Here is a 22675-nt window from a genome sequence, read left to right on the forward strand (position 1 = left end):
AATAAGTAAATAAAAGTTATTCAGGAAGCTAAAGTATTTAATTTTATTTTATGTTAAATAAATATTAAAATAAAAGGAATGGTCAAATTCTATGAGAATATTGAGCCCATTTGAAAAGTTATTCTTGAGAAAGGGAAAATTCTACCCTTTTGAACAACATGGCCTCAAAATGATTATGACATGAGAACTTTTCGAATTGGCCAACTGTCAAAAAATGTCCTGTTCTAAAGGATCAATAGAAATGTTATTCTTCAGTTTCTCATGCTGAGACTTGCTGATTTTTATTTAATATAGGATTATTAATAATCTTCATTATCTTGTGCAGTCACACAAAGGTTAATAAATAGTTTACCTGAACAGGCTGGTGTGAGGTCTCTGAAGTCAGTGTTATATAGGGGAGATGGAAGCTCATACAGTGATAAATGAGGAGTGATTGAAAAGCTCATGGAGTTGGGAAACTACCATCTACTCCATAAAATATGACAGGACATGTTCATAAGTACTACCATTTTATGGGAAAAGTTAAACATTTATTATGAAGATGAAGAGAAAGAAAAATAAGACTGGAAAATCTAAGCTAACAACTCTAAGAAGACTGCACTATATAAAATATCTTATTTTCCATCAAGACTGGATAAATATAACTTTAATTTTTGTCTTACCAAACCCAGGACTCCATTTTCACTTTGCAGATGGACAGTCATATCGGGGCTGATATAGTTGCTGGCCAGAAGTGGTATTCCTATGCCCAAATTGGCTGGAATAAAAGATGTTAAGGTCCAACATACAAAAGGTAGAGGTTATGTCATAAATCTTCTACATGAATAAATCTGCACAGAGCGTTTAAAGTCACTTTTTCTGAATGTATTCTCCCACCACTCTCTAGATATTACTTTGTAATTTTTTCAAAAAGAAAATCTCTCAAATAATCACAGCTTTTGCCATGAAGATATCAAAGTAGTGGCTTCAGAAAACTAATCAAAAGGTCATTTTTATTGTAAGACACATTTAGCAAATTTTTGGCTTGTATTAGGACTTATATACTATGTATTAGGACTAATGTATTATGATATATGTACTATGACTGCTGACTGATGTAACACGGCCTGAGCTTTGTTTAAAAGCATTTTTCACTATTCGAAACTCCAACTGAGACTAAAGATGATTAAAATATTCTACAAGGGGCTTCTGTGTTTGAATTTTAACAAAGTTTTCTGACACCACCAAAATGTCTACCTAAATTGTATGGATTCCTTTGGGTCACTGTAATAACATCCATTGGTAACTGAATCTTCTCTAAGACATAGAGAGGATGGTGGGGATGCTTAAGTTTCAGTGAACACATCTGAGACCATCTATTAAAAAGAAGCTATGCTGCAGCATCAAAGTGCTAACTGATTGGGATTAGCAGATGCCAACTATTATATACAGAATGGATAAAAAACAAGGTCCTACTGTACAGCACAGGGAACTATATTCAATATCCTATGACAAACCATAATGGAAAATAAGCTGTAAAAGAATCTATGTATGCATAACTGAGTCACTTTGCTGTGCAGTAGAAATTAAATACAACACTGTAAGTCAACTATACTTCAATAAATTTTTTTTTTAAAGAGCTAACTGAGGCTATTAAACCTTCTTCAGATGATCAAAGTCCTGGGCTTGATTCCTGGTCGGGGAACTAAGACCCACAAGCTATACAGCACGGTCCAAAAGGAAAAAAAACAACCGACACTGTCTAGAACCGCTGTCCATGCTGTCCACTAATGCACACCACAGACCCTGACACAAGTAAAGAATAACAGCACTCGGGGGAGATTCTAATAACAGGGAGTGCTTTAAGAATCAAGGCCAGAAAAGATAAAGTGTGTATATGGTACCATATTATAAACTACAAAGGCCAGCAAAACAACCCAACGTGCCAGGTCACCTCTAGTGAATATAGTGAGTCTATGAAGGTATGATGATAGCTACCTGGATTACCTCCTACCAAACCATCCAGTGTAGAGTTAACTGTGTTTCTCACAGTGACGCACGTAACACGCTGAGGTACTGATTCCATTGTGAGCAGGTTATTTTCAAGAAAGGGCAATCCAAATTACAAGTTTTATACTTCAATTTTATCATATGCTGCAATTTTCAGTTCTTTAATATTATTTAGTGAGTCAAACACCAGAGAGAGAAAAGCCCATGCAATTTGGGTTGAAAAAGAGTAGGTGCTGTGCAAAGACCATTATATGAACTGACTTGCACATATTTTTCGTAGGCAATACAATGACAGTGAACAAAGGATACCTAGAAGAGAAGCCAATACATCTAAAAGCAGAGTTATCCTTTAGTCAGTGTTAACAGTGTCAGTGGTAAACCAGTTGACTGGAGGTAAAAAGAAAGCCCACAGACAAGCTTTCATCTGCTCAGCCAATTTGGTTGACTCTGTAACTTGCTGATATGGGAGCTGAGAAAGAAGGCACTATAATATTCTCTTCCCTGTGTGAATTCCCGCCATAAACCAATGCATAAGCTGAAAGATTAAAAAAAAAAAAAAATGAAGTGATGGAGTTAAGAAGAAAGTAAAAAAAGGGAGTTTTCCCAGTCAGTATCTGTCTGAAAGAAGGTTTTTATGGACCAGAGGAAGTTCAGAGAATGGATACACATGCCATGTTTCTACCTTCTGTCCCAGGACTTTAAGCACAGCTTTACTGTATTCACCATTCAACAAATATTTACCTTATCATACATTATTTGAATTTATATATATTATTTGTATTACATAGTTCAATGGTTAACGTCTCAAAAATTAGCAAAATGGCAGACTCACTGACATTTAAACACATTCAAAACCCAAACACTTTATCTACCCTTTTCTTGACAAAGTATCTAAAGCAGAATTGAATCATTCATTGAATACAAAACATCAGACATAAAAGGGTACACTCACAGGGATCTTTGTCATGGGAAACAAGAGGCTGTTAAGAAGTTGGATCTTATGTTTCAAATGAGTATGTAAATGTCAGAACACAGAGAAAGCAAATAACATTGGTTATAACTAGTACTTCTGAGAATTTAAACCTTCACCTGGGGTAATCTCTTTTCCCAATTAACTTTAGCCAAATGCCAAACTGAACTGAAATTCACTGTATATCAGAGAATAGCTAAGCAAATTTTCAGACACTATTTTGCTTCAAGAAGGTAAAAGGATTATAATTTCAATTCCATTTATCTTTGTATCTTTAGGTTATATGCCACATTTTGTAAAAACTGATCAATTGCTTTAGAAGCTACAACGGACTAGAAAAGAATCCCTATGCAGGAAGTCTAGTAACCTGATGAATATGTAAAAAGGGCTAAGTCTTTGCTCAGCCCCAGAAGGAATAAAGGATACCGTACATGCCGTCCTCAAATTCAAGAGCTGCCCGCTTGATGATACGTTCCCTGACATTATCTCCAGGTTTACCAGATGTGGTTTTTATATCTTCCTCTTTCCGGATTGATAAACGCTTTAAAATAAACAAATAAATTATTCATGGTTGAGGTATGCCTTGTATTTTATCACTGCTGAAATACGAAACTGTATTGGAAAAAATTTTAACTCTCCCCCATTACTAACAGGAAGCAAATCTGCAATATAATATAGATGTTTTGTTTTTTTTTTAACAAAAGAAGAGTAACATGGATGACATTTGATGACAGAAATTATTCTTTAGGAAGTAAATGAAAGGTCAGATTTGTTTGAAAACGAACATACACTTGTTCTATCTCTGAAGCGAATAATTCCTCCGTTACTGTCACAAAGAGTGCTACTACTGTTACTCTTAAGAGTCCTACAGCTGAATTCTCCTCGGGTGCTCAGGGATGGAGCTGGAACAAAGAGAACAAATAGACCTTTCGACTCCGTTTTTTGGTGGGGCTACCAGAATGTGTTTACCAAGTATTGCTGCTATCAATCTCCTATTTCCACCTGCAGAGTTGAGACTGGTTTTGCTATAAGTGCATCACAGAAATCATAGATATATCCAGAAACCAGTCAGAAAACTATTTCCATCACTAGGTCTCTTTGACACAGACTCTGGCCCTGTTTGCAAATGTCCTCTTTTTGATCCCTGGGCCCTGACATTAGTTTTAGACTGCAGTCTCTTCCTGTTTGATGTCAACAGGTAGAGGGCATCTCTGAATCTCTGGTATCTCTTACTGCTTGTCTATTCTGTTGCGGATCCCTACACATTTCTGAATCTTAATATCAACTCTGATCCAGCTGATCTTCATGCTCTCAGTAGCCTTAGTATACCTCCAATGCTCCTGGTAGCCTCTCCTTATCGTGATCTCATATCTGTCCACCAGCTGCTGAGAGCCCAACACTTGTGGGAAAACATGAAAAGACATCAAGATAGTTAGCTCTGAACACTCAAACACTAAGAGTCCAGCAGGGGTAAAGCAACCAAAGGCCTGATTATTGTTCTCTATCTTTCAGGACAGCCATCTAAAACTATGCATTATAAATTAGAACAGTTACAAAAGCTTGGAAGACACAGTCTGGAGAATCATGTAGTTTAGTGATATACATGTGGTAAACACAAGGCACTGTTAATCTAGACAATCACACAGACGTCCCCTCAAGATGGACACATGAGAAGCGTCTATTAAGATTCAAAGCAAGACTTCCTGTTCAGCTTTAATTCTTTTTCATCTGGAATAGCTCCAGGGACAATCTCTCTGACAGTCAGATCCATAAATACTGACAAACAAGGTAAGTCAATTACCTCAATTCTTTTCTCATATTTTTCTCCCTTTATAAGGCGATGTACATAAATCTTAGGAATATGAATGTCTTCTGGAGCAAATGATCCAATATCGACAATTTCTTCAACCTAAGCAAAGAGAAAAACATTTTAAATTAAATAATGAGAGTTTAAATTGAATATTTTTATTAAAAAAAAAACAAAGAATATGCATCTTTACCTCCAACTTAGGTTGGACACACAATGTAAAATATATATATATGTATATACATACAAATATCATATATAAATCTACATATACATCAGAGAGAAAGAATACACATATACATACATATACACAAACTTCTAGACCCACAAAAAGAGAAGAAATTCAAATACATGGCCTGAACATAAAACACAGAACATAAAGTTCTAGAACTTTGCTTAAAACAGCCTCAGCTACAAATTTGTCAAACGTTTGTCAGTACAGCTGCTTGAACTTTCACAAATTGCAGCTCAACTATGCAAAATTTGAAAGCACATCCCTTAAACCCAGATTTTCAAAATTAATGGAAATTTATCATATCAAAGACAAAAATCTGTAACAACATCTGCTTGGTCAATTGCTTTTTAAATATAGACGCAAATGCTATTTGTAACGATTTCTAATTATTCCTGTTATTAGCTTCCTAGGATTATGATAGAACTGCAATTGCTGAAATAATTTAAGATTGATCATTAATTTCAATATGGAAATTTGAAAAAGAAAATATTAACTAACTAGAAATTCTAAAAATTAAAGTTATTCATAGAGCAAAAAGGTACTTTATAGCAATACCAAATGTCCCAAGTCAGTCTGCTATTTTAAAACTCATTTTTAAAAAGGACAATAGAAAAATTTTTATATCAACATTAAAAAAAAACCCTCAGAGTAAAAAGGATTAAGAAAAACTAAGATCAACATTGTTGAGATCAAAAAATTATCTTTCTGGTGCCAAGAAAAAATATTATCTTGAAGAACGAGAGTACTCAGTTTAATAGATGTCATACCCAAAGCAAAGAACTATCTGCAAAGAAAATGACTTGTACAAAGGGAGTTCTATTATACTTGTCTCCTAAACTAGTAATTGAACTCTTCAGAAGTTTTTGAGGTTAAGCACCCCTCGTTATGCTATTCTACCATGTATGCCCAAATCATACTCCTTCCACAATGAAAGACTAATGGGGATTAACAAGAGTCAATTTCATTATTATGCACTGCTCTCAAATAGCTGAAAAAAAAAAAGGACATGGTACATAAAAACCGTCTTCTCTGATTGAACAAAAACTCCAAGGAAGAGTCAGTAAACATGTGGGAATCCAAAAATGAAATAGTGAGTAGAGATGTATATCTAATATTCATCTGAGAATGAATCAGGGGGAGGAAGGGGGCTCCCCATTACTGTGCTCTGTATCTTTTCCTCCAAAGTTCTCTATACTCTGATATATCAAGAACATGGCCCTCACTTTTTACATATCCAACAGGTTATTAGGCCTCCTGCATATTGATTCTTTTTTAATCTACTGCAACCAAGGCAGGGATCAGGTAAACAGGAGGTGGATATAGGAAATGCAGAGCAACTAAGTATTACTTCCACCTCTTCAACAAGCCAGGAATTTCAGCCATTAGAGTTCATTCACATTTTACACTTATTCAACTCAAGCCTTCAAAGAAATTCTTGACTTTAAAAAATTTATTCTGAGGATATTATTCTAAGGATATATTTGAAGCCATTTATTGAGGATATGTGTGAAGATTTACTATTCATGAAAATGCTGGCCATAGAATTTGTTAAAATAACATTGAGCTGGGGCTTCCCTGGTGATCTACTGGTCAAGAATCTGCTTGCCAAGGCAAAGGACACAGGTTGAATTCCTGGTCCAGGAAGACCCCACATGCCATGGATCAACTAAGCCTGTGAGCCACAACTACTGAACCAGTGCTCTGAGCCACAACTGCTGAAGCCCGCAAACCTAGAGCCCATACTCCACAAGAGAAGCCACCACAATGAGAAGCCCCTGCGTGGTAATTAGAGTACAGCCCTCCTCATGTCGCAACTAGAGAAAGCCTGAGCACAGCAATGAAGACTCAGGGCGGCCAAAAACACATACAAAAAAAATTTTTTAAACTGAGTTGGGAACAACCTAAAGGATCAACAATAGAATAACACTAAAATATACATGGTATGGGGTTCAGTCTCTGGGTTGGAAAGATCCCCTGGAGAAGGGAATGGAAAACCATTCTAGTATTCTCGCCTGGAGAATTCCATGGACAGAGGAGCCTGGTGGGCTATAGTCCATGGGATCACAGAGTTGGACATGACTGAGAGACTAATATATTGGCTCAAACGATTATTTATATGTCTGCAAAAACTAAGAGGAAAAACCAAAGGAAACTAGTACTGAAATGCTAATTTTTATCCCTAGGTGACAGTACAAGTTATTTCTGTTTAAGTTTATGTTTATAATCAAGAGGTGAAAAACATGCAAGTTTTTTTTTTTTTTAAGTTGCAATAGACATCAAGTAGATGGTTTCCAAAACTAGGAAATACATAAGTGGAGGATGTGATAAATTGCTTAGTTAGCTATGTATCAAAAGGACATGTTAAAAAGAAAATAGAGCCCTAAAAACTGTGGTTTCTAAACTCTAAAAACATTTACAACATTATGAAATGTAAGTTAAAAAAACTTTTTGTTTATATTTTTTAAGAAAATGCAAATTAATCTCACTGCCTAACGTTGTTCCAGTAGATCACGCCCTCTCAGCTCTGGCCTGAATTACTGCATCAGCTTCCTCACTGGTTTCCCTGCAATGACCCTTCAGCAGGAGCAAGAAACACACGGGGAAAGAAAAGGAGTCATACTTCTCACTTAGCCAAAAATGTTGATGGTAACCAATCTCTACTTTCTTCTGAGTTCCATCAGAGAAAGTTCCGACAAAAAAACACCAAATCAAGACCAATTTTCTTTACCAAGGGCAACTATATCATGACTTTCACAACAAACGAAGTGAAAGAATGTGTCCCAGTAAAACAACTCCAATGAAAAGCAAGAATGTGGTTAAGCGTAATCAGTTCCAGGCTTTGTCATCCTAATAGGAATGATTTTCATCTTGTGGAAAACGCATGGGCAGCATTTGTCAAAACAATACCAACACTCAACAGGATTGAAAATTTCTATACAAAAATCAAAGCTTTCTCAGAGTTGGTTAGCAGAGTTAATCATAGAGGAAGAAAATATTTAAAGTATAAACCCAAAGAAGAAAACATATGTTTTCAGACAACCTGTGAAAAGAGTTTACCAAAAAAAAAAAAAAAAAAAACCTGAAGAAGCAGAACTATCTTAATGTTAGCAACTGAAAGGTTCTGTGCTGATTTTGTGTGATCTTGAAAAAGAACAAATGGGGAGAGAGGGAAGGATCTGGTGAGATCAGACAAAAACATAAGAGTCAAAGGAAATCTGAAAAGAAAAAGATGAATAGAAGGAGTTTGTTAAGGAAGAAGTAAAAATAAAAGCTCATGAAATCAGAAGTGGGTAAGACAAGAGAAGAAAGAACAAAGAAAAAGCCTCAGTGCACAGTGATGGACATGTTTAAGGGTCCTCAGACAAGATCAAAATGGAGGAGAGGTGGTAGCTAAGAGCAACCCAGGCTTCTTCCTGGCACGATGCATAGTTCTTATGCAGCCATCTGGTACATCCAGAAATCCAAACACTTGAGGCTTCTCTAATTAGTACTTGTCTTCAGTTATTAGCAGGAAAAGAGAGGCCAGTGAATGTTAATTATTATTGATTTGAACTTTGTTTTAAAAGGTTGCTTTCTCTGCCCTAAACCCTTTCCACTTTATAATTCTGCAAAAATTTAAACCTCAGAGAAGGGTAAGAATTCATCCTCGGGTGACAGTGTTTTTGTTTTTCCTTGGCAAACATTATTTATATCTCAGGTAATGTAACAGAGGAGCAGCAAAGTAATAACCTCCTTATTTCATATTTTATTTTAGTGACAACCTCAGTCGGTTATGGCCACAAAAGTGTGCCCAACCCTGAAGGCTGTTAGTGGAAAAAGCTGCACACCTGCAAACCTCACCATGTGAAATAAAGTGAGGTGGGAGGAAGGGGAGGAATCACATTGCAGATTTTATTCCTGAGTCATCTTAGCCTTCAGAAAGACTTAGGATGAATATTCTTCTCTTATCAGGAAACTTAAAAAGCAAATAACAAGCCACAATGGCTTGTTAAAACCATTAAACATTAAAAAACATTAAACATAAGAAACATTAAAAAAAAAAACCACCAGTACCCAAATTAGCAAAAAAAGAAAAAAAGCCTTAGAAGACTAGAAAAATGGAGAAGGGAAGCAATGAGCAATAACAGAAAAATTTAGAAGATGCAGAGGTATTCTGTATACTACTTTAACCCAGAAAATCAGGGAAGAGAAAGAAGAAATGTCGAGCAAAAGGAGGGTTGGCCTGAAGGGCGTCCTTCCCCACAAATCCAACAGAGAAAAAACATCCAAAGGAACAAGAAGGTGCATAGCTTCTTAAGCTCCATGCTAGGGAATAATTTGACTACTACAAAAATATAGTAGAAAATGGCATGAAAGCTGAAAAGATCTGGAAAAATACATGGGGTCTTAGATGTCTTTATAGAAAGGCACAAAAACTGAAAAGATGAGTGGCTATTAATGAAACTGCAACCTTACAAACAGTTGTAAATGTAACCGCATAGTCACTGAATGTCTCACGCCAATGGGCATTCTCCAATGTCTGATGACAATAAGCTCAAAGGCACAAGGTATGTCATGAAAACAGGCACAAGCCTGGGAAGCCACTGACCTAGCGATGATGTGACAAAATGTATTCAAAGTGACTTTAAAAGGAGAAAGAATATCGCACTAATGGACATATAATCAAGAGTGCTCACCAAACTAAAGATGTAGATGGCATATTTTTTTTAACAGAAATGACAAAACTGGCTCAGAAACAAGACAGTGATATAAAAGGGTGATATCATGGAAAATGTCAATTATTAGAACATCTTTTGTTCATCATATTCTTCTGATAAATTCGATATTGCCTTCTGACAAGTTCTATTTTTCAGAATGAAACAGTGAGAGAAACCATGATTCTGGACTTTTAACCAATAAAGATAAATTCTTTGGTAAAGTAGAAATGATGGAAACCCTGAAAGAAAGTGACAATGTAAAATTGGAATTTGTAATAAGCCAGGAACTGAATCTTAAGATATACACAAAAATGTATCCTGGTTTTTGAAGGGAGGTAGATTTTGAAAAGTTGAGAGGATAAAAACAAAGATCAGGATCAAGCAGTCAGAAACTGTAAATGATAGAAGACTATGAGGGATGGAAGGCGCTCAAAACCCCCATTCTGACAGTATGAAAACAGATCATCCTGACAACGAGAACACGGTATACAAAGAAAGAATATGATAACATGGATAGCAGTGTGTCTTCTCGTAGTTTAAAAAGGCTATCTACAAACAGAAACAGACTCACAGACATAGAGAATGGACTTGTGGTTGCCAAGGGGGAGAAAGAAGGGTGGGGCATGGACTGGGAATTCGGGGTTAGTAGAGGCAAACTATTACATTTAGATGCAAACTATTACAGCAAGGTCCTGCTGTAGAGCACAAGCAACTATATCCAATCTGGGATAAAGCATAATGGAAAAGAATATAAAGAAGAATGAACATATGTGTACAACTGAGTCACTTGCTGTCCAGCAGAAATTAGCACAACGTTGTAAATCAACTACACTTCAATTAAAAAAAAAAAAAGCTCATACAAAAGAGAGACACGCATGACCTAAGACAAAATGAGGTCACATGAAACTGTAACAGGTAGGTCAAAAAGTACAAATTGTAATGAGGTGCTGCTGCTGCTGCTAAGTCGCTTCAGTCGTGTCCGACTGTGTGCGACCCCATAGACGGCAGCTCACCAGGCTCCCCCGTCTCTGGGATTCTCCAGGCAAGAACACTGGAGTGGGTTGCCATTTCCTTCTCCAATGCGTGAAAGTGAAGTCGCTCAGTCGTGTCCGACCCTCAGCGACCCCATGGATTGCAGCCTTCCAGGCTCCTCCGTCCATGGGATTTTTCAGGCAAGAGTTTTGGAGTGGGGTGCCATTGAGTCGTGTCTAAATACTAAAGACAATGGAAGGGTGGTTTCTGGGGTGATTCTGTTGCTGCTGATGGGGAGTTCAGACATGGTAATCACAACCACTGGAGACAGAAGACAGAATAAAGCACAGCAGCTCAATTCCATTTCACTTCTGGCTTCACGATCAGGGAGAAGAAAAGGGAAGAACTAATACGGCTAAGAAGGAACTGAATTCCAAGAAGATACACCTGGATTCTCCAAACTAATTCTAGGCTGTAGACCCACAAAAATTACAAGTCAGGATTCTTAAAAAGCCTGAAAATATGGTCACAGAATTACAGTCAAATAAAAAATGGCATAGATGTCAGCGTATGGAAAGGCAAATATACTCCTTTTCAAACTGGGGCTCTATTCACAAGAGTGTGCTAATGAATTATTGAGACTTCACTGGTGGTCCAGGGGTTAAGAAGACGCACTTTCATTGCAGGAGGCAAGGGTTCGATTCCTGATCAAGGAACTAAGATCCATGTTGCGTGGTGGGGCAGGGGAAAGATTATTGAACAAACGGTCCACAAGGTCATAAACAGATAAAAGAACATCATTAGACCCCAGGACAAGTTTTTTCCCACACCAAGCCCTGCCAAGTGAACTTCATTAATTTGCAGATCTAGCTAGTGCATTTTTGAGTCGAGAGAAAAGCACAGAGTATGATTTCACAAAGCACCTGGCCAACTCCCTCACACTACAGTTTTATAGACATACCGAGAAAATGTGACTTGGTTTCATTCACTTTAAAATCAACAATATGAATTAAGCACCTACTAGATACAACAATGAAGAAAACAGGGAGCCTGCTCTGATGCAGAGACAGAAAGATAACAGAAGAACCACAAAACTACTGGATGGCTTGACAAAGTCTTAGAGGCCTCTGATATTGTGGTTCTTTGAGGGAAATAAGTACTTGCTTAAGACTCTGATGAAAGCTACAACATCTGTCCACACACAAAAATATTTACTGACCTGTAAAATCCCTCTAAGGATTACGAAGGATTTGTCCATAAACATCTACCCATTTCTCCCCCCAAGCCTCAGTGAGACCCCACATTAAAAAAGGACCCCTATTCTAGTGCTTTCGTTACAGGGAAGAATAAAATCTGACTAAATGTTGCATCTGTTTGATTTTAACCTGTCCTTCTCATTGCTTGTCTGCCTCTCTGCCTGAATGTTAAACCAAAGTGCTATTATCCAGGACCCAGTCTACCCTTGGATGGCTACAGGAAGGAAAAAATTAACCCGTCCCCTCCCCAAGTCTGGTCATTCCAGGAGACACTGCAAGATTAATGGCCGTATTATTTTACTTCCTTACTCCCTTCCCTAAGACTCTGATAAGATTGTTTTTGGGAGACACTAGTCAGCCAGCTTTCTGAATACAGTCATATTCCTGGCCTCAACAACTCTTCTCTGATTTATTGGTCTGTTGTGCGATGAGCAGAGCAAGCTTGGACTTGGTAACACTTTGGTGTCTTTGGTCCTATCCTGTTCAATATCTTTATCAAGCCCTTAAATGAAGACAGGGAATACATCCTGAGCTCACTGTGGTTAAAGAGCAAGGGTCTGGGTACAACTGACAATTCTGAACATCTACATTCCCATTTGCATCTTATAAGACAATCTTAAGCTCATGACCTCCAAATAGTCAGCAAAAGTTTGAGCAAAAAAAATGATTAAGGAGCCCAACCAGTCTTTTAATGCTCCAAGAATAGTATACTCTTGGAGAAAACCTACACCACAGTTATAAAGAGTTTTTCCTTCCAATTAAAACAGGGTGCCTACCATATGTAAAACAAATAGCCAATGGGAATTTGCATTACGTCTCTGGAAACTCAAACAGGGCTCTGTATCAACCTAGAGGGGTGGGAGGGAAAGGGAAATGGGAGGGAGGTTCAAGAGGGAAGGGACATATGTATGCCTATGGCTGATTCATGTTGATATTGGACAGAAAACAACAAATTCTGTAAAGCAATTATCCTTCAATTAAAAACTAAATTATAAAAAATTAAAAACAACAACAGGGTGCCTAAGATAAAATTATGTCTGGTTTTAATAGCAAGAATAGTTGTACTTCACTTGTTCATTATTTTCCTTTAAATTATATGTACTATGAGGGGGGTGGAAAACTAGAAGTTTGGTATTACCATATACACTATTATATACAAAATAGATAATCAACAAGGATCTACTGCATAGCACAGAGGAAAACAACAAAATGGGAAAGACTAGAGATCTATTCAAGAAAATTAGAGATACCCAGGGAACATTTCATGCAAAAATGGGCCCAATAAAGGACAGAAACAATAAGGACCTAACAGAAGCAGAAGAGATTAAGAAGAGGTGGCAAGAATACACAGAACTATACAAAAAAGATCTTAATGACACGGATAACCACAGTGGAGTGATCACTCACCTATAGCCAGACATCCTGGAGTGTGAAGTCAAGTGGACCTTAGGAAGCATTACTCTGAACAAAGCTAGTGGAGGTGATGGAGTTCCAGCTGAACTATTTCAAATCCTAAAAGATGATGCTGTTAGAGTTCTGTACCCAATATGCCAGCAAATTTGGAAAACTCAGCAGTGGCCACGGGACTGGAAAAGGTGAGTTTTCATTCCAATCCCAAAGAAGGGCAATGCCAAAGAATGTTCAAACTACTGCACAATTGCATGTGTGCAGTAATTTTCACATCATTTCAGATGATGTTCAAAATCCTTCAGCTAGGCTTCAACAGTACATGAACTGAGAATTTTCAGATGTACAAGTTGCATTTAGAAAAGGCAGAGGAACCAGAGATCAAACTGCCAACATCCACTAGATCACAGAGAAAGCAAGGAAATTTCAGGAAAACATATACTTCTGCCTCATTGAATATGCTAAAACCTTTGACAGTGTAGATCACAACAAACTGTGTTAAATTCTTAAAGAGATAGGAATACCAGACCACCTTACCTGCCTCCCGAGAAACCTATATGCAGGTTAAGAAGCAACAGTTAGAACCGGACATGGAACAACGTGTTACAGACATGGTTCCAAATTGGGAAAGGAGTACGTCAAGGCTGTATATTGTCACCCTGCTTATTTAACTTCTATGTCTTTGTGACCCTATGGGCTGAGCCCGCCAGACTCCTCTGTCCATGGGATTCTCCAGGCCAGAATACAGAAGTGGGTTGCCGTGCCCTACTCCATGGCATCTCTCAGACCCAGGGATCGAACCCCTGTCCCTTATGTCTCCTGCATTGGCAGGAGGGTTTTTTACCACTAGCACCACCTGGGAAACCCTCTATGTAGAGTATATCATGTGAAATGCAAGGCTAGATGAATCACAAACTGGAATTAAGCTTGCTGGGGAAATATCAATAACCTCAGACATGCGGATGACACCACCCTAAAAGCAGAAAGTGAAGAGAAACTAAAGAGCCTCTTGATGAAGGTCAAAGAGGAGAGTGAAAAAGCTGGCTTAAAACTCAACATTCGAATGAAGATCATGGCATCCGGTCCCATCGCTTCATGGCAAATAGATGGAAAAACAATGGAAACAGTGACAGACTTTATTTTCTGGGGCTCCAAAGTCACTGCAGACAGTGACTGCAGCCAGGAAATTAAAAGACACTTGCTCCTTGAAAGAAAAGCAATAACAAGCCTAGAATGCATATTAAAAAGAAGAGACATCACTTTGCTGAGAAAGGTCCCAGATAGTCAAAACTACAGTTTTTCCAGTAGTCATGTATGGATGTGAGAGTTGGATCATAAAGAAGGCTGAGCACCAAAGATTTGATGCTTCTGAATTGTGGTGTTGGAGAAGATTCTTGAGAGTCCCTTGGACGGCAAGAAGATCAAAGCAGTCAATCCTAAAGGAAATCAGTCCTAAATATTCACTGGAAGGACTGATGCTGAAGCTCTAATACTTACTTTTGCCACCTGCTGTGAAGAGCCAACTCACTGGGAAAGACCTTGACCTGATTCTGGGAAAGACTGAGGGCATGAGGAGAATGGGTAGACAGAGGATGAGTTGGTTGGATGGCATCACCAACTCAATAGACATGAATCTGAACAAACTCTGGGAGATAGTGAAAGACAGGGAAGCCCCGCATGCTGCAGTCCATGGGGTCACAAAAAGTCAGACACGACTGAGCGACTAAACAACAACAACAGGGAACTGAATGTTCTGTAATAACTTATGTGGGAAAATAAATCTGAAAAAGAATGTATGTATGTATAAATGAATCACTTTGCTGTACACCTCAAACCAAAACAACACTGCAAATCAACTATACTCCAATAGAAAATAAAAAATAAATTAAAAAGATTAGATGTACTTCTAACTATATAAACAAGTCCTATAATTTTTATTTGATATCTTGCACTTGCTATTACAGTATAATTTTTCAGTCTGGTCCTTGCTCCATTTTAAAGCCCTACCATTGCTTTTCTTTCTTTGTAGGGCCCTACTTTTAACTGATGTTATCTTGTGTATTTTCTGTGCCTTATAAGCTACTTTACAATATCTGGAACAAAATGTATAAAAACTAAACAGTATATTTATCAAACTGGAGAATGATACAAGGCCAGAAAAAATACTGATACAATGAAGGTACAAAATGGCCTCTACTGGTTAAAAAAATAAAATGAGCCAATTAAATGAATGCAATTAAACAGGGATCAAAGTTAATATTCTAAAATAACACCTAGCCTAGTCATTTTTTCTAGGAAATAAAAGGGCTTAGCTAACTACCAGCAAAAACACTATAATATGACAAAGATACCCAGAGAACAGTGAAAGAATCTTCCTTTCTTCTCTTGTTCAACCTGAGTTTATGATAATCACCTTCAACCTAATGTTCCTCATTACAAAACAAAAACAGTTCTTTGTCCCTACAATGTTTCATTTAGAACCACGGGATGAGGTGGAAATGGGATGAGTTTGAACTCATTAGGAGAAAAACTTCACCTAAAATAATTCAATTTATTAAAACTGTGACTAGTAGCAAAATTAATAGGACATATTGATCAAAAAAAAAAAAACAACAGTAAAAAAATTACTTACTTCATGGAGTAATCCAATAGTTCATATAGAATTGAACTGTTTTTTTTTTAAACAAATTCAAATGCAGCTTATGAATAGTATTATTTTCATTTCCACTGACTAATACAACATCCAGATAGTTTAGACCATGATGGCATTCTGCCTTCACACTTTCTTTTTAACCAAAAAATGCCATCCTTCACTAAGTATATGATTTAATAACATTCAGTAAGTATTATAAATATCCAATTTTATTTGTCCTATCTTTTTCTAAAAGAAAACATTAGGCTGTAGCAAATCCAAAGAAATAATTAAAATGAGAACATCTACCCAAAGGAATTAAAATACCTCCAACACATTCATTCAAAGCACCAGCCTTATCTATAATAGTAAGAAAAATTACACCATTATCACACACTCCAAGAAAAACAGCGAGACATGATATAATTAATAGAATTAACTAGGAACAATTTTCAATGAAGAGAGTTATGGAGAAACAAGGAGAGAAAAAAAGTTTGTGCTGGGTTTTACAGCCACAGATAAACTGCCTATTAGTGATGTCAGCTAAAACTTTAAAAGGTTACTTTTTAAGACTGTTTCCTTCAGTTGGGGCCTGTTAATCATCCTTGGAGCTTTTTATAATGCAAGAACACAGTATTTAACACAGAAACTTCAAAGGAGAATTGGGCTAAACTCTAACATTTCCAGAACACAGATAATAGCTGCTTAACCCAATAGGGATTGTGACTCGAATTCAGTTTGTGAATGACTCAATTTCTAAATTTAAAATCGTTTAGCATATGCCATTTTGAATATGAGCTTTATTTTTCACTTAAATTTCTATATGTTCTCAATATGCTTTCATTTTTAGGAAGCAGTAAGCAAGGTTGAACCCTGTTTATTTGATTAAGAAAACTAAAATGCTGTTTGCTTTCTCTGATTTAGTATAATAAAAATAGTCATAAGGTGCAAAAATAAACTTCAAAACATCTTCTTTCCTCTCTCTGTAGTTCAATTTCTAAAACTAGACCTTTAAGTCCTAAAAGATATTCAAACATATTCATCACAGTCTCAGTTCTGATTTTAGCATTAAGAGCAAATGACTCCTCCCTTAGGACAACTGGCAGAGACAATCAGTTTTACAACTGGCATCACTTGTTCTGATACTGAGCAGGACCCTGTGGGAATCCTGGGTAGGAAAGTCTTTTGGTGTTACCCATCTCTTGATTACAGGAAATAGGTTTCATTCAGCATCCATGACCTTCCTCCCCACTTCCAATAAACAGGTTCAAAAAGTTGGTAATTAGGAAAGGGAAGGGATGCAGAGACAAGAGAGGAACGAATGGTCAGAGGAACAATAGAGTAGCCTTGGAACAGGCTCCTGGTTCCCCATCAAAGGATAAACGTAACAATATCTTTGAGCTGTTCTGCAGATACTAAAAACCCCACCAGCTGTGAGAAATTAATGGGGTGCTGCCCACAAGCACACAGACCCCAGAATCAGTTGGAACCAGAAGGCTGATGACACTGACTCGAATCATTAGAAGAATGTCCATGAGATGATCATCCCTCTTTGAAGCATTACTATAAAACTTCTCACTACCCACTCCTGATGGGCACACACAGTTCTAAAGGCATTAGCTCACTGTGGCCCCCTTTGCCTGTCAAAACAATAAACCTATTCTTTTCTACTTCAACCAAAACTCTTGTCTCCAAAATTTAATTTGGTATTGGGTACCAAAGAGGCTGGATTTGGCTTCAGTTTTCAGTTTTCTTCCAACAAATTGAATTATAACCTCTAGTCATCACTAGGAAAGCAGAGCTAGTCCTAACTCTGAGGTAGTCATTCACAGCATTAACTGAAAACTAAAGTGAATAAAGCTGATCAAGGTCCTGCATCTAAAATGTCATCTAAGCATATACAGCTCATCCCTGAAAATCAACAGCATATTTGAAAAGTTAAGAATAAAAAAAAAGAAAAAAGAAAAGTTAAGAATGACAATTTAAAAAGCACCCTGATATTTTAGGCAGAATTTCCCCCCTACCATTAAAGAAAAATGACTATGGTTGACAGAAAAAAAGTAATTTACTGATGTCAATAGTTTGTAAGAGAAGGACTTTTGTCCATACATAATTTCTCTGATGTCTCCTACCCTTAAAAACTAAGAAGATAGCAGAGTGTGAAACAAAGAACTGGATTTGGAGTCAAAAGATATAGATTCTGGGTTTTAGCGGGAATTCCTTCTTGTACTATGCTCTTATGTGAACCACTTAAGGCCAATTTATCTCTAAAATGTGACAGGTGAACTTTAAGCGATGCCTCGTATTCTTTCCAGCCCTTATGTGTTGTAAGTCTACATCAGTTGCTGCATGTTCTATAACCACTCTTCCTGCATAGCTTAGGCGGTAAAGAATCTGCCTGCTGTGCTGGAGATCTGGGTTCAGTTCCTGAGTCCAGAAGATCCCCTGGAGAAGGAAATGGCAACCCACTCCGGTATTCTTGCCTGGGAAATCCCATGGACGGAGGAGCCTGGCAGGCTACACTCCATAGGGTCACAAGAGTTGGATGTGATTTAGCTCAATCTTTCTTTCTTTCTACGATAAAGACCTCAAAGTACACACATTAACCTACAGCTTTCTCATTATTCTGGGTTATTGAGCACTAGATCAAACCCCTTTTACTGGGTGTACTTTGTTAAATGCAACACATGATCTTAATTCCATGTCACTTAGTACACCTTTAATACTCCTCTGCACTTGTGAATTTGCTATGCCAATTCTCTCCTGCCTTATCACACTGTTGCATTTAAAAGGCCAGTTTATTTGCCACCAATTTATAATCTTTTGCAAATCTAGTTAACTACCATACGGCTTGTTCTCCTTAGCTGAGGAATAAAAGCTATCTATTCCAGCCAGCATTAAAAGGCACACCTTGAGATAAAGTGATCCCAGAGAAATCAGAGGAAACTAGTCACTGTAATAAAGAAGGGAATTACAGAACATCTGGTGGCAGGTTATCCAGCCTCTCCAAGCAGGGCCCAATCAAGAACTCAATCATAAAGCCATCAGGAAGAACTACTGAACACAAGGCATTTTTCACTTTCTTAGACTATGGCAGGATAATGTCAAGCAACTAGCATGGGCAGAACATTTCTAAGCCTGCAAAATGATGCTCATATTTTAACCTTCTGGCTCAATGACTCAAACATCATTTAATGAGCGCCTCTTTTGTGCCAGGCATTGTGTGCATATGCGGAGGATACAGAGATGAATAGGACAAGGTCCCACGAGGTGCTCACAATCTATTGGAGGAGACAGATGAACAGCTAATCACAATGTAACAAGGTAATAAATGCTATAATAGAGAACAAGCTTCACCAAGAAGGCAGAAAATGAGCCACATAAAGAAGGATGAGGAGGACATTCCAGGCAACGAGAGGCCAGGGCAAACGCCTGGAGTTAGGGAAGGATGTGGCCTATGGAGGAATGTGGAGAGAGGATACTTGTGAAAAAATTTTGGGAACATAGGAACGGAAATGGCAGAAAGATGTGTGAAATTTTTATTTTATGGAATGAGGAACCTAGTTCTGGAAGAGGTATCAGAAACAGCAATCGCTTACCTGAACAAAAAAGAAATATGATTCCCTTCATACTTCAAAACTCTCACAAGAGTTCACTTTACTAATGCTGCTAGGGCAGTTTCTTTTCATTATGGTGGTCTCTCGCCAGAAAGAAATTTTCAATACCATGGCAATCACAGTCTCTCACTCTTACTAATTCTTGGTTGTACACCTGGGTTTTATAGGGGCCTTGTGAAAGGCTACAGGGAAATCTGAATATATTCTAATTTTAGGAGACTGACATATGTTACATGCTCAAACTACAATAATGATACATGAAAAAATGCATTTCTAAAAATTATAACCAGAAACACAGAAAGGGTCAATGAATAATATTTTTCATTTTTCCTCTCACTCATTTCTTACTTAAATCATTTATGTAAGCCATCACTTTAAAATGCCTTTTTTTTAGCTATACACTCAAACCAGAACAATTTGGAAAGTAAATCCTTTAAAAAAAAAAAAGCAGCTAATTTTTCAAGTGAAACAATCTTGCACAAGCCCTAATTAGCACTTCACTATTTGTAGGCCAGATCTATATTTGAGGTGGAAAAAATAACATTTTTTGACAAAGTCTCTGGAAGGAGTGAGGAAAGCCACTATTATTTTAATAGGAGTGACTAAAATCACAAGCTAAATTCTTAACACCAATGTGGAATAAATCGAAAAGTAGGTCAAACATTGTTCATTAAAATAAAGGTGAAAACAAAATTAGTAAATGAAACTTTTGTTCTTTCTTGCAATAAGATAATTCATAACAGTACATCTCCTCAATTTATGTCACTCATACTGTGCCTTATTATTCAATAACTTTTCAGGAGAGAATATCACAGGTAAAAGATTCTAAAACCATTAGATTATGTTAGAAATACCCTCTGGCCCTTTCTTCCCTTCTCTTTTTTCAACAGGATTTATGTCCTCATTTGCAGTGAGATGATTTTGTGGGAAATCACGACTGTAAGTTTTAGAGAGCTGTCTCAAAATGGTGAATCAACAGAGCACTTGACTCACACCTTATTTTAGGAATGAGTTCTGGGGGTACAGCTGCCGCCATGGTTACTTTTTGAGAGCCTTATTCATCTTTACTCCCATAACTGGGTGACTGCCTCGAAGTTCAAATGCCCTTCCTTTGCCTGAGTTCAACAGATGGGGGATCACTCAGGAAGCTGGGTTCAAATCCAGAAAGCCTAACTCCAGAGCTCATGTGTCAACCACAATCCTGCACGTCCTCTTTCTCCTTTTTTTAAAAAAACTTATTTTATATTACATATATTATATATATATAGCCAATTAACAATGTTTTGATAGTTTCAGGTGGACAGCAAAGGGACTCAGCCATACATACACATCTCCAGTTCAGTCAGTTCAGTCGCTCAGTCATATCCAACTCTTTGCAACCCCATGGCCTGCAGCACACCAGGCCTCCCTGTCCATCAACAACTCCTGGAGCTTACTCAAATTCATGTCCATCAAGTCGGCGATGTCATCCAACCATCTCATCCTCTGTCATCCCCTTCTCTTCCCACCTTCAATCTTTCCCAGCATCAGGGTCTTTTCAAATGAGTCAGTTCTTCACATCAGGTGGCCAAAGTAACATCAGTCCTTCCAATGAACACCCAGGACTAATCTCCTTTAGGATAGACTAGTTGGATCTCCTGCAGTCCAAGAGACTCTCAAGAATCTTCTCCAACACCACAGTTCAAAAGCATCAATTCTTTGGTGATCAGCTTTCTTCACAGTCCAACTCTCACATCCACACATGACTACTGGAAAAACCATAGCTTTGACTACATAGACCTTTGTTGGCAAAGTAATGTCTCTGCTTTTTAACATGCTGTCTAGGTTGGCCATAGCTTTTCTTCCAAGGAGCAAGCGTCTTTTAATTTCATGGCTGCAGTCACCATCTTCAGTGATTTTGGAGCCCAAGAAAATAAAGTCTCTCACTGTTTTCATTGTTTCCCCATCTATTTGCCATGAAGTGATGGCATGTATCCATTCTCACCCAAACCCACCTCCCATCCAAGCTGCCACATAACATGGAGCAGAGTTCCATGTGCTATATAGTAGGTCCTTGTTGGTTATTCATTTTAAATATAGCAGTGTGTACATGTTGACCCCAAAGTCCCTAACTATCCCTTCCCCCACATTCTTCCCCTCAAGTCAACATAAGTTTTTTCTCTACATCTGTCTGTTTCCGTTTTATAAATAAGTTTATTTGTATCATTTCATTTTAGATTCCACATACAAGGAATGTCATTTGATATCCCTTATATAACTCCCTCTTATACAACTCATTACCTAAGAACTCCTGGGAATGAAATACTAGACATGCCCATTCAAATAATTATCATACTTACAGCAACACATAAAACCACACATACACACAAATACAAAAAAAAACAAAACAGTAAATATTCAACTTCCCTGGTCATCAAAGATATGCAAAATTAAAACCACAGTTTTTTTTCACTTAGCAGATTATATAAAAAAAAACTATAATATTCATGTTGTTGAGAATGGTTCAAAATGATACTGTTATGTATCATTACAGGGTTATAATTGAAACTACCTGCCTATAGAATAATGCAGCAATATTTATCAAAAGTTTGTAAAATGTTGAGGTACACATCCAAAAAATTCACTTCTAGGGATTTCATCAAATCATCAGACACTCACAGATACAAGATACAGATGTTTATCACAGCATTACTAATAATAGTGAGCAAGGAAAACCAACATGAAAGTACAACAGAACTGTTGATATAAATTTGAGTATAATTACTAAAATATCCTTTTTTGGGGAATATTTAATGATCTCCAAAAACTTTCTTGGAACTTCCCTAGTGGTCCAGTGTCTAAGATTTCATGCTCCCAGTGCAGGGAGCCCAGGTTCCATCCCTGGTCAGGGAACTAGATCACAGAGGCCGCAACTAAGAGTTCACACGCTGCAACTACAGATTCCACATGTTCCAATGAAGATCGAGGATGCCACCTGCTGAAACTAAGACTGGGCAGAGCCAAATAAATACTTTTATTAAAAATGCTTAACACTTTACAGTATGAAAAAAATTAAAATATGATTCTAATTTTATAAAAGCAAACATATAGGTA

The 22675-nt window shown here is 37.4% G+C and overlaps 1 protein-coding gene across 2 annotated transcripts in view; it reads right to left on the reverse strand.

Moving 5' to 3' along the window:
• Positions 1–22675, reverse strand: part of OXCT1 (3-oxoacid CoA-transferase 1) — a 163261-nt gene that overhangs the window by 78650 nt on the left and 61936 nt on the right. For both annotated transcript variants that reach the window (XM_086361574.1, XM_086361573.1), the window contains exons 8-10: positions 4761–4868; positions 3386–3500; positions 663–757 (exon numbers count right to left, since the gene is read on the reverse strand). In XM_086361574.1, coding sequence (XP_086217700.1) covers positions 663–757; positions 3386–3500; positions 4761–4868 — 318 coding nt within the window. The remainder of the gene's footprint in view (positions 1–662; positions 758–3385; positions 3501–4760; positions 4869–22675) is intronic.

Source organism: Bos grunniens, chromosome 20 (assembly GCF_055505025.1).
Source record: "Bos grunniens cultivar Pamir isolate PY7600 chromosome 20, Bosgru_T2T1.0, whole genome shotgun sequence".
NCBI lineage: Eukaryota > Metazoa > Chordata > Mammalia > Artiodactyla > Bovidae > Bos > Bos grunniens.